General features: G+C 57.6%; 1 protein-coding gene across 2 annotated transcripts in view; it reads left to right on the forward strand.

The window, feature by feature from the left end:
• LRP1 (LDL receptor related protein 1) overlaps positions 1 to 12,834 on the forward strand; it is a 172,756-nt gene that overhangs the window by 84,459 nt on the left and 75,463 nt on the right. For both annotated transcript variants that reach the window (XM_039514552.1, XM_039514553.1), the window contains exons 7-8: positions 9,440 to 9,602; positions 12,519 to 12,741. In XM_039514552.1, the coding sequence (XP_039370486.1) occupies positions 9,440 to 9,602; positions 12,519 to 12,741 (386 nt within the window). The remainder of the gene's footprint in view (positions 1 to 9,439; positions 9,603 to 12,518; positions 12,742 to 12,834) is intronic.

Genomic DNA, 12,834 nt, shown 5'->3' on the forward strand with positions numbered 1-12,834 from the left:
GGCTCCAAACCAGGAAAACATCTGCCCAGGACCCCGTATGCAATTGCTGAATGAAGCTGCCAGCTGCCTGCATTGAGCAAGTGGCCTCTTGCACAATACGATGCTTTTTTTTTTTTTTTTGGTGTTGCCCCCCAAAAAAGGGGAAAAAAATTGCAACATCCCCGAAGTACATCTGAGTTATGGAAAATGCTAGTAGTGGACCCGAGTGACTCATGTTGTAAGCTGCTTTTTCGACATAACAAGTTTAGTTAGGTTAGAAATCAGCTACATTGGCACAATTAAAAGGCAAAACCTAGAAGCCAGCTCCTCTTCCAGGAAATCTTTAAAAAAAACCCAGCCGCTTGGACACACCATTCGTTGGCACTTAGACTTGCGGGTCAGAATTTGTTTTGTAAAAACCAAAATGTCAAAGCAAGGTGGAGAAACTGAGTCCAGATCTTTTTTCCTGGTGACCAAAGATGGGGAAATTTACCGGCTGGTAATGATCCTCCAAGAGGATAAAACCCAAGAGGAAGGATGGGTTTGGAAAATGGGTTCGGTTCCTTCCTCTGCTACAGGTGCGGTGTGGGACCTTTTCTCTGTGCGTTAGTCCCCCCTCCAGAAAACACAGGTAATAACCCCTCCTGGGTAAATTGCAAACTCTTTGCAGCAGGGCCTGCCTGTCACTCTGGGTACCAACAGAATCTAGCACAGTGGGGAACAGATTTAGATGCAGCTTCTAGGTGCTACTGTGACCTTAATAAACTTGGTTAAACCCTCTTCTTGAATCCCAGACTGTTGTCCCCGGGCTTTCGATTGGGATCCATTTGTACGTTGCCTCGATCCAGATGTTTGACTTTGCCAGCTGTGCTGCTTTCATCCATCAAACAACGGCTGACTAAGAAGTACCTGTTCCTCTGAGCGGGGCTGGGGGGTGGCTATCCAGTCTATTTTTGACATGGTTGTAGATGAGAAGGGAGGCTTGCACTCAGGTTTGCAGGGATCAGGAGAAAGCGGAGGGTGATATGCCAGGGGAGATCAGAGATGAATGAGGTCCGATACATTCAGGACAACGTCTCCAGATGACAGGTGAGTTTTATTACATTTCAGATGAAATACAGTTAACCCAGCCTGAATCCGGAAACAGTAGACAGTGGGGTCCTGGTGGCTGATGAAAGATAAACAATTGGGAGGTTTAAAGGTCCAGGTGGAGGCTCTCTAGACAATAGACGCGGCTTTAATCTGAAACTAGGTATCGATTTCCCAGGTGGAATTAAAAAAAAAACCAAAAAGAATCTGGACTTTGTCTGCTCGATATATCAAACAAAGATTGTGTTTATTTGTAGGGCCTATACTTTGATTACTCTTTGTTTACTTAGGGTAGCAAGTTATTAACTAACCCTATTTCCACAGCTTTGAGGACACCGAGTGGGGGGAAAAATGCTTTTTATCAGCGGATCTCAAAGTGCTGTACAAAGTATCATTATCCCTGTTTACACAGGGCAAAACTGAAGCTCGGAGAAGGGAAGTGACTTGCCCTGGGTCACTCCTCAGGCCAGCAGCGGAGGTGGGAATAGACTCCAGCTCTCCCGACCCCCCTAGTTAAGTGCTTTATCCTTTAGGCCACACCGTGTCCCCTGCTGGCTCCTGATCGTGGAATTGCATCCCGTGCTGTAGAGACCCCTGCATCCATGGGTAGCCAGAGACATGTTGCTCTGGGCTGTCACGGCAGGATTGGGAGTCCTTGAGGCATAGCACAAAAGACAGACAGCGGTGGGTGATTTAAGCTAACTCTGTGCTCCCTATATTCTTGGGCCATTCAGACCCTGCCTGCTCACCTAAGTTAGAGCAGCCCCAGGGCTGCTCTAACATTCCCCGGGGTCATGGTGAGCAGAGGAGACCCGAGAACGCCCGGAGTGCCCTGGCCACACCTCTGGTCTTCCCCCTGTGTGGCAGCAGAGCTCTCATGTCCACTCCACGCAGGGCAGGGGCTGTTAGCGGCCCCCTTAACGGCCTAGAGCGGGCCTAGGCCAACTCTACACTAGACTTCTGCCAACACAACCATGGAATAATGGACCTCGCCCAAAGCCCAGTTTTGCCTGGATAAGCTACGTCCACCCCTCGGAGAGCTTTGCTGGGTGGTGTGTCAGGACAGCTTTACCAGCCCAGCTTTCCAGTGGTAGGCCTGGCCTCGAGGCTCCGGCCCACCGCTCGTTATGAGCAGCGTTTCCCAATTCTCTGTGCATGGAGGGTCGAAGAGGAGGGCTGGGCGAAGGGTTTTTAAAAACAAGTTTCCCCAAAGCCGTGTGGTGAGTGGGGGCTGGGGGGGGGGAGGGGGAAAGCTCTTTCCAAGCTAACATTAGTGGTCAAAAATAGACCTGGGTAAATTAGCTTCCAACGAAAGCCCAAAAGGAAATCTCAGTTTAGCTGAGGCTACGAGAAAGAGCGGAATGTAAGAATAATAATGGTAAAAATCCGGATTCCGGCAAGCAGGGGGAGGGGAGAAAAGGAGCAGTTTGAAAAACAAAAGCCTTTGAGGAAGCGTAATGCTTTCCAGCTGCAAAAATACAGCCCGGGAGACGCTGGCCGGCCTGCATCCACGCAGCTTCTCCCGGCCGCTGACAGCAAGAATGCCCAGGAATTCCGAACCAGCTGCAGCTTGAGACGCGAGTTGCATTTGAGACCAGACTCCTTGCAGTTTGCAGGGCACGAGTCCTCTTTGCTCTTGTATTATTCCTGTAGTAGCTAAAGATGCCCCTATCTGGCCCCATGGTGCTAGGAGCTGTACGTGCCCAGAGAGCGAGAGAATTCCTGCCCAGCAGAGCTGACCGTTTAACTGGACGGGTGGGAGAGGAGCAGAGGGGAAGTGGCAGAGTTGGGAGCAGAATCCAGTTCTCTTCACGCCAAGGCCGGCGCCACCCCAGCTTGGGCCAGGCCCGTGCCACGTGGGGGGTCAGAGCAGCTGATCAGAGACGCGCCCCTGATTGTAGATGTAACCTGACTGATCGACGCGTCCTTTTCCGCCAGCCAGCGGGGCGTGGGGGGTTTCAGGCTGGGAAGAATCCCTGACGTCCTGTCCTTTCTGATGTCCTCCCGGAGTCGCTGCAGGCAGGTTCCAGAAGATGGGGGTGATAAACCTTCGTGCTTCGTTCTTTGTAACGTGTATGTGTGGTTTTTCTCTCTCTCCATCTGCACCGGTCCTGTGACTCTCACTCAGGGAACGGAGCCGGGGGCCAGAAAGCTCCCATTCTAAATCCGTGTGCTAGGCCCTTTCCCCCCCAAAACCGTGCGGGTGGGTCTCTTCCCCACTCCCTTCTGTTGGTCAGATGTTCATGAATCAGCGCTGCGGGGGACGGGAGGAGTATGGACGGCCTGGGTCGGGCAGCTGGACAGATGCTGGAGGAATGCAGCTCCCCCCAGGGGTCGGTGGGGTCACAGCTGAGGAGGGAGGGGAGCGCGCCAGGGTCGAACTGGATGACTCAGCAGCATGGAGATATTAAAGTGATGGTCCAATTCCTTAATTATTCCCCTCCCCGGAAACCAGGAGCACCAAGTGACACTGGCTTTTAGCAGAGCAGCTAGTGGCCCTCCCAGGGCATGCCCCGAACCGGCAGAGCGGGGTAGGCCCGTGTCACCTCCCGGCGCGGCAGTGGGGGCGTGTGCTTTGCTTTGGCCGTTCAGCCTTCAGCGGGGGGATGAAACTGCGGTGCCGGAAGCCAGTGGCTTGAAAGGGCGATGGTGGGTGAGATTAGCCGCAGCCGGAGCCTGGCCTGACGCGCCTGTCGGGAGTTTCCTGGCAATGTTGCAGCCGCAGAGCAGGTTTTTTGGTCTGAAGGGCGTCGTCCCAGGGCCATGCGATGCAGTGCCCGGCCTCGGGCTGGGATCAGTCTCATTTCACAGCTGGGCACTGTATGGCCGGCTCGGGCGAGACAGCCCAGCCCCGGAGACCTTGGAAGAGGGACCAAGCGGTGAGAGATAGAAGGCTCAGTCTCCCGTCTTACGGGAGGGGCGTGGCTTGCCCAGAGTCACCCGTGCTGCGGCGGAGAATTGGCACCCCCGAAACAAGCCCGTCTCGTTCCCCTTCCACCCCGTCTCCCCCTCGTCCATCTGTGTGTGTTAGGATCCAGCCACCGGCCGGTTAGGGCAGATTTTGTATCTTTCGGCCTCCGCCCTCGCAGCAGCGCTTGTGCCCAGTGACACATGATGCAGCAGCCGCTGCCCGGCCTGCGTCTCCAGGAATGCCACCCGCTCGTTGTCCCCGTGGGCCTGGTCGCTCCTGGCTTCTGTGAAGTAAGATCATGTGGCCACCCTGTATGTTGAGGATTTTTTTATGACCAGGCTGCAGACTATAAAGGGTTAATAACAGATGTTGCACGTTGCACCGAAAACGCCTTCTTCCACTGGTGTGTCTGGACCCCTCGGGTCTGCATCAGCCACTAACGAGTCGTTAAAAGGAGCCTGGATTTCCAGCGTGAGCAGGTCTTGCCGCCCTGGCAATGGGTGACCCAGCTGAAGGGTGGGGAGCGCTGGCCGGCCCCGACCTCGGTTCTGCTATGTCTTTGCTCTGTACTCAACGTATGAAATCTGAAGGCCCCTCCTCGAATCCCAGTGTTTATATACAGGACCTGGCTACCTGCGGCCCAGGCTGGGTTCTGGTGGCTTCTGAAGGGAAGAAAATGAGACCTTGCTACAAGGTCCGCAGACTATTTAAAGAGATACTGTCCCCCTCAATTCCGGTATGCTGCAGTGAGCCCCCCGCTCCTGCTGGAATCCACCCAGCTGCCGGCAGGTCCCCGCTGCCTGGCCGCAGCTCAGAATGCCGCGATTTACACGCGGGGGGATTCCGGCCGGAAAATCTCATGCTGCCGTTTGCCCAGCAGTGGGGAGGTTTTTCCGCACGTTATTTGCAGTGAGTCGGGTCGTATTCAAGGGCCAGGTGTCCTAGGATCGCCGCCAGGGGCCTGCCCTGCCTGCGATGCAACTGGCTGGGGAGGGGAAGATGGTTCTTAGGTCGTTGGAGCTGGATGGTGTCACGCAATGGGTGGGCGAGGGAACTTCCAAACGCAGGGTCCCTGGCATCCCGAGTGCCCACAGGCAGGGGGGCTCTTGAAAAAGCTCCTCTAGATTGTGAGGGTCTGTAAGGGGGGAGGGTAGGTTGCTAAGCCCCGATGGAGAGCCAGGTCTAGGCATTGATGGGTCGGTGGCGTTACCGTCATGGGCCAGCAGTCCACAGCCCGAGGTGCTGTATAAACTCCGGGGTCCCTGCACCGGAGAGCTCACAGCCGAAGGAGAAGGCAAGAGGCAGCAGGTGGAGACAGGCAGACGGGCAGGGGAGCACAAAGGGACCAACGCTGGTGGCAGTGGCCTGTAGATAGATGGATGGGTCCATATGGGGTAGAATGATAGACACGGATGTAGGGATGTGTGGAGGAAGCTAGATGGATAGAGAGGATGGAGATGGGTAGATGGATGGACGGATGGAAGTTCCTGTCAGATTATAAGTGGTGACCCTCATCAACAGGCCTTACGTTAGCAGAAAGAATCTATCTATAAATCTGTCTATCCCCATCCACCTCCTCTGTCTGTCTGTCTGTCTATCTATCTATCCCCAGCCACCCCCTCTGTCTGTCTGTCTGTCTGTCTATCTATCTATCCCCATCCACCCCCTCTATCTATCCATCCCCATCCACCCCCTCTAGCTATCTATCCATCTATCTATCCCCATCCACCCCCTCTATCTATCTATCTATCCATCCCCATCCACCCCCTCTATCTATCTATCCCCATCCACCCCCTCTGTCTATGGTGACCGTCACTGTGGTATTTGAGCAACTCCCCGCTTGCCCCCAGCGTTTCAGCCGAGGTGGATTCTATCCGCAGTGTCCCCTTGAGCAGCTCTCGCGGGGAAGGCCTGCCCCCGGCTTGGCCCCCGAAGGCTGGGTGCACACGGACGTGCCGGCTGCCCTTTCACCATGGAAAGCTGTGGGAACCGCCCTGGTTGCACCAGACAATAGGCGGATGCTGTTTTACTGATGGAGTTTTGTCCTTTGGCCCCCTCCCCCCCTTTGCTGCCTTGCTCTCCCCTCTCGGTACCTAAGGGTCTCCTGGTCCTTGCGGCTGAGCTGAGTTTCTCCTCCCTTGGTGCTGGGCACAGTCGGCCTGTTTGGCCTTATCTGAGATTCGCTCAAGCACCATCCGCTCGGGGGCTGGAGAGGAAGTGGTTAGAAGCCGGGAGCCGACGCTTTGCCGTGATTTGCGTCAGTCTTGGCACTGTCTTTGTGGCTGGAGTAAAAACCTTCCTACCGGTCACCAGAAATATTTCCAGAGCCTTTCCCGCTCCTCGCTAGCGGTGGGTTGTGTAAATTGACCCTCGCCCCTGGCTGGTTGCTGTTTGGGTTGCAGACGCGGGGGTGCTATCCGAGGGGGCAGCAGGCGACTGATTCATTCGGCCCTCACTGGGCCACCTCTGGCTTAAGTGTCTGTAAATGGAACTTTTGCATCTGTCTGGGTTTTTTGGTTTGTTTTTTAATGAGATTTTCAGCCTTCCTTACACACTGCTGGGAGTTGAACAAAGCAGTTACTCACTTTGGAGATGTTTCATGTTAAGAAAGAAAAAAAAAAAAGGCTACAGAGGGTCTAAGAAACACCGAGTAGCAGAAAGTCCCTGCCCTGAAGAGCTCACCGTCGCAGTAGACAGGACAGAGAACGGCCAGCTGAAGGGGCTGGGATCCAGGACTTCTGGGTGCTTTTCGCTCTCCCCCTCCCAGAGATAGGATCAAACCCCAAAAGTTGTCACATTCAGCCCCTTCCCCTGACAGCTTGGCCAGGACACCTGGGTTTTCTTTCACACTTTAAGAGGGGAGGAGAGTCTAGTGGTTGGAGTGTAGGGAACGCAGGGAGCCTGGACTCCTGGGGTCGGTTCCCAGCTTTGGGAGGGGAATGGCGTCTAGTGGTTAGATCAGCGAGCGCCTAGGAATCAGGCTCAGAGAACAGGTCAGTTCAGAGCTGGGATAGAACCCAGGTGTCCTGCCTGCCAGCCCAGTATCCTACATGCTAGATCACAAAACCCCGCCCCCCGAAAAGAGAGAGAACGAGGGTTGTCAAACGAAGACAATTCTCTGCACCAGGCCGCCCTGGCCCCCTAAGCCAGCTCCATGGAACGCTGACCTGTTCGCAGGGGAGGAATGTGGGTGCGTTGAGTTTATCCGATTTAAGGGGCTTTCTTTTCTTTAATCAGCTCCTTAAACCCGGCGTGCCAGGTTCCGACTCTCACCTGCATCGGCTCCTCGGGCGGATTAACGCCACACGGTTCCCCTCTGCCTCCCGCCTTGCCTTGCCTGCGGGAGCCCGGGCACGCTGCCGGCCGCACAGCGCCCCCCGAGCCCCGGCTGTGTGCTGCGCTGAATGCGCCCCTTGCTGGAAGATTGCTCCCCGGCTGCGGCTTTTCGAGCCGTTTCTCCCCTCGGTGCAGCGCTGTCCCGCCTGTGACCTTGAAACCCATTGGAGAGCTCTCCTTTGCACAGGCCTGTAACCCTGCACGGGAGCAGCCGTGCTCCTTTGTCTGCCACGTGTGGGGCTTTGAATAGAGTCAGAGAAACGCAGGGACCTCGGGAGGTCGTCCAGTCCAGCCCCCCACGCTGAGGCAGGGCCCAGTCCGTCTCAACCAGTCCTGGCAGGAGTCTGTCCGACCTGTCCCTGTTAATCCCCAGCCCCGTTCGAACAGCCCTGAACAGATCTGAAGCCTTTTCTCAGGCCCCCCCTCGGGTTCCTTTCTCAAGACAAAACCTGTGCAGGGTTTTGAGCCTTTCCTCAGAGCTCCGGGCTTCGAACCCTTTGCTCATTTTTGTCGCTCTCCTCTGGACCCTCTAATTTATCCACCTCTCGCGTAACGTGCGGGCCCAGAATGGGCCCCAGACTCCAGCTGAGGCCTCCCCAGGGCCGAGTCGAGCGGCACAGTTACTGCCCGGGCCTGTCGCACGACGCTCCCGTTCACACACCCTGGGATGACACGAGCCTTTTTCACAACCGCTTCGCACTGCTGACTCGTGTTCGATTTGTGAGCCGCTCTGCCCCGCGGCGCCTTCGCAGCAGTGCGACCCCCTCGCCACTTCTCTGTGTCGAGGGCGTTTTGAATCTAATCCTGTCCTCCAAAGTGCTGGCAACCCCTCCCAGCAGGAATCACGGACGGGGACACTTGGAGAGCTGTGGAGCAGTCACCCCCGCAGCAAGCTCTCTGCAACCTCCTGGAGAGGGGCGAGATCGGCGAGGGGATGGTAGAACCCCGGCTGGCGGGGGATAAAGGGGAGCATTGGAGCATGTGACCAAGGAGCTGATTGTATGTGCTGTCGGTGCACAGCAGGGGTAGGACTGGAGGTTCGGGGTGGCCGCGTGGTTTAGGGGCAGCAGCTCTGGCCTGGCAATGAGGAGGCCCAGCTCTGCGGGGAGACCTTGGGCAAGCTGCTTCCCTTCTCTGTGCCTCAGTTTCCCCTCCCAGCCTTTGTGTGTTTCGCATGCAGGCTCTCCAGGGCAGGCCCCCTTGCTTGCCATGTGTGGATACAGCGCCTGGCCACTACGGTAATCACCCTGCCCACAGAAGGGGAAGGCATCGCTTGCGTGTGAACCCTGCGGATTTAGAAACACCCCCAGAATGAGCCGGAGCTGGGGAGAGGCGTGGGCTGGCAGCAGGGGTTCGGACAGGGCCAGATTTTCGAAAGCACCCAGCGCCTGGACGATTTCCTGTGGCTCTCCCCCCTCTCTCGCCGGCAGGGGGAGGGCGTGGGACGTGCAGCGGCGTGTGTGTTGGATGTCGCCCGTCGCTGGGGTTGGAAACCCCTCTCCCACTAATCCTGGGACGTGCCCCGGCAGCGGTCAGACCCGAACCCAGGAGGGGCAGCGTGGAATTGGGAGCTGCTCGGCTCACACCGAGCTGGGGGCTGGGTGGTGTTTCCAAAGGGGCCTAGGGGAATTAGGGCCCGCGGGAGTTGGGGCCTGACTCCCTTAGGTGGCTTAGAGATTCCCAGTGGAAATGGGGTGACTCTCCTCTCTAGGCTTCTCTGCTCTACCTTCTCATCGTCGTTTCTCTTCTTTCCCTGTTCTGTTCCCTGCCCCTTCCCCCCTCCCCACATTCCATTTCCTCTGTTTCTCTGGGTCTTGCCCGGCCCCAGCTAGGGGGTGAAAGCAGGAGGCTGGTCCCTCTGCTGAGTCAGCCAAGGAGGGGGCCAGGCAATGCCAGCCAGGGGGTTGGTTTGCAAACCCTCGGGGTGTGATTTCCCAGAGAGCCCAGACCCAGGTTTCCAAGGGCTCAGTGCCCATAGCAGAGGCCTGCGCTCCTCTCCTTGGGGGGGCTGCGAAATCACAGCCGGCTTTGCAGAGCGGCTCAGCTCCCAGTGGTTGTGATTTCCCGGCGCGCCCGGCTCCCCAGCGCTCGCCATCCGCCTAACCCGCCTTTGTCCCGCCCTAGACGTAGAGCAGATGGCCATCGACTGGCTCACCGGCAACTTCTACTTTGTGGACGACATCGACGACCGGATCTTCGTCTGCAACAGGAACGGGGACACCTGCGTCACGCTGCTCGACCTGGAGCTGTACAACCCCAAGGGCATCGCGCTGGACCCGGCCATGGGGTAAGAGGGGGGACGTGGAGGCCAGCTGGGCCGAGGTACCTGACCTGGGACCGTGACAAACCAATAGGAAACCATGGTGCTGCCCCTTGGTCAGTCCAGCCAGGGGCACGGCTCACCCAGAGGGGAACCTCCTCCGTCCTTCCCGGGGTGTTTCTCATCCGCCCCGGCTGAGATCGGGGCCTGGTTGTGCCGGGCGTGGCGGAGACGCAGGGCGAGCGATGGTCACGCTAGCCCAGGGCTTCGTGGCCGGGGGGCTCATTCTTCCCATTTCACAGACGGGGAGGCAGGTCTGGGGGGAGCAAGAGACTGGCCCCAGGTCGCCCGGCGAGTCTGCGGCAAAGCTGGGAATTCAGGCCTGATCTCAGTCCAGGCCAGGGAATGTCAGCAAACCTCACCTGGTGTTTTTATTGCCGTCTTCTATAGCCAGGGTCCTTGAACCCAGCGGTTCTCAGCCAGGGGCCCGGGGCCCCCTGGGGGTCCGCCAAGCCTGGCTGGTGTTAGACTCGCCAGGGCCCAGGGCAGAAAGCCAAAGCCCTGCTGGGCAGGGCGGCAGCCCAGGGCCCCGAGCCTCTGCCCGGGGCTGGAGCCTCAGCCTGAGCAACTTCGCTTTGGGGGGCCCCCTGTGACACGGGGCCCTGGGCCATTGCCCTGCTTGTGGCCCCTGAACGTGGGCCCTGGCTTTTCCATGCAGAAAACCAGCTGAGCCGTGGAGATTTTACAGCATGTTGTGGGGGCCTCGGGAAGAAAAAGGTTGAGACCCCCGGCTTCAAACGCCCATCGGAGACAGAGACTTGTGACCCCTCCCTGTTCTCTGCCCTGAGGGGGTCCAGCTGGGGGCTGATCTTGCTTTTAGCCCTGGCAAACTCCACTCATTTTAACCCCGCGGCAAGGGCTGAGGTTCCTCATCAGCGAGGCTGCGTCCCCGTCGTGCCGGGACATTTGCTGCTGGCGTCTCAGTTCTTAGCCCTCTCGTACGTGAAGCCGCTGACCCATGCAGTATGGAGCTGCCACTCTCAGCAGGATTGCGCTGTCTCCATAATAGTTTTCAGGAACTAAGATGTGTCACATCCCCAGTGGAGGGTGAATGTCGCTCCCTCCACAGAGCTTTACATCCTGTGTTCAGTTCAGGTAACGGCCCTCCGAGCAGCTGCCTTTTGGGAGATCTTGTGTGCCGGGGAGCTGGTCTGGTGACGCTGAGTCATCAACCAGGCTGGCCGTGTGCTTGGTAGCTGCAGAGAAAAACGAGAGCAGAAGTGGAAGGCGTTGCCGTGGGCAGAAATGGAATAGTGTGTGAAATCTGGCCACGTGGCGTGTGTGTAATCCTGCCATGGACTCTGCGCACACGCGTGTGAACTCCAGCCACGTGCATTCCCCGGCGGGCTCACCTTGACTAAACAAAATATCGGCTACAAAGGAGGCTTGTTTTTCCCAGCCCCTTTTCGTCTCCAGGCTTTTCGAGTCAGGCCTTGTTTAGAGGAGGAGACGCGGCAGGGGTGCAGGTGGGCTCAGCTAATGCGAGCTAGCGAGGCCTGGCCGGCAGCTGGTGCAGAGTAACCCTCCTGAGTGGACTTGCTGTCCTGCTTGGCCGAGGCTGCAGAGACCGAATGCAGACTCTCCTGGGAAGCGGTGACTCTGAAATAGTGTGTGTGTGTGTGCGTTGGGGGGTGGGGGGGTGGAAAATCAGCTGAACAGGAGCGCCTAATGGGACGCTGCTGCTCAAAGACCTAACCCATCCTGGGATGCATAGCCAGGGGGATCTCCGGACTGGCGACCTGCTCCAGGAGTTATGCACAATCTATGCATGATCGTCCCTCCTGGTCTTGGAATCGATGAATTTTGGGATGCAGGGTTCTGGCCAGCCAGGGGGCAGCGTGAACTGGGGCCGGACACAGCTCTGGCCGACTCTTGTTGCCACATTATAAAACCATGGCAATGTCTGGCTGGACGGGACCTTGCGAGATCATCTAGTCCAGCCCCCTGTGCTGAGACTGGGCTGCATATCCCTCTGCAACGTTTAAAGAACAGCTGTTCAGTGCAATCTCCTTGCGCCTCCAGAAGGGCAGAGCAACCCAGAGCCGCTCAAATCCTGCTACCCTCCGAGTGCGCTCGGGAAAGTGCTGGGGTTTAGCTAACGCAAGCTGGTTACGCCTGGCCTGAGCGCCCTGTTTTTCTCGCTCACGCCAAGAGCTCTGTGCAAGTCGTCCTCGTAGGCCTGTGTCTTTCTCCGCCCCGGCGGCCTGTCTGACGCACATGGCGTGTTTGTAAAATGGTCTTAGCTCGCACAGTTTGACCAAGAGAGACAAGGTAGCGGAGGGGATCTAGCTGGTTGGACCAGCGTCTGCTGGTGGAGGAGACAAGCTTTCGAGCAGGGCTCCGTGTCGCTCCAGAGCTGGTCTCTCTCGTGAGTGGAATTTGCTTCAATAAAAGATACGACCTCACCCACCGTGTCTCAGCTTCTGTGGGGTTGTCGCCGGGATCCTGCTCCGGTTCCCTTGCAGCCGGGCCTGGCTTCTTGGTGCTGCAGGGAGAATGCGTCGGCACAGCCGGGCTGCAGCCGGCGGAGCTGCCTCTGTGACTGAGCGGCTGGGAGCCGGGCCCTGCGTGTCTTACGAGCCCATCGGCTGCCTGCCTGAGGCTGGTGGCCTCGCAGTCCTGGGACCTCCAGCTAAGTCCTGCAGCCGGCAATGTGGCTGCGTCTGGGTACAGGGACCCCAGCTGGTAAGTTCCTTACCTGTGGTTAGGTCCTGAGTTTTCCTTCCTCCTGCAAGCAGGCTAATAAACGCTTTTGTAATCGCAGCAAGTGGTGCGTGGGTGTGTGTGTGGGTGCGTGGGTGGGTGCTTGTGGACCTGAGCTCACGTGGAGACTCTCACCCCCATCCTCTGAGCTCTCACGTCCCCCCTTTCCTCCACCCACAGAAAAGTCTTCTTCACCGACTACGGGCAGATCCCCAAGGTGGAGCGCTGCGACATGGACGGGCAGAACCGCACCAAGCTGGTGGACAGCAAGATCGTCTTCCCCCACGGCATCACCCTGGACCTGGTCAGCCGGCTGGTGTACTGGGCCGACGCCTACCTGGACTACATCGAGGTGGTGGACTACGAGGGCAAGAACCGGCACACCATCATCCAGGGCATCTTGGTGAGCGCACGCCAGCCAGAGAGTGGGGCCTGGAGATCAGAGCTGTGCATGTGATCCCTGTTATTTAGTGGGTGCCCCAGCCCTGTGCCGGGC

The sequence above is a fragment of the Mauremys reevesii genome, linkage group 25 (assembly GCF_016161935.1).
Source record: "Mauremys reevesii isolate NIE-2019 linkage group 25, ASM1616193v1, whole genome shotgun sequence".
In the NCBI taxonomy this organism is placed as follows: Eukaryota; Metazoa; Chordata; order Testudines; family Geoemydidae; genus Mauremys; species Mauremys reevesii.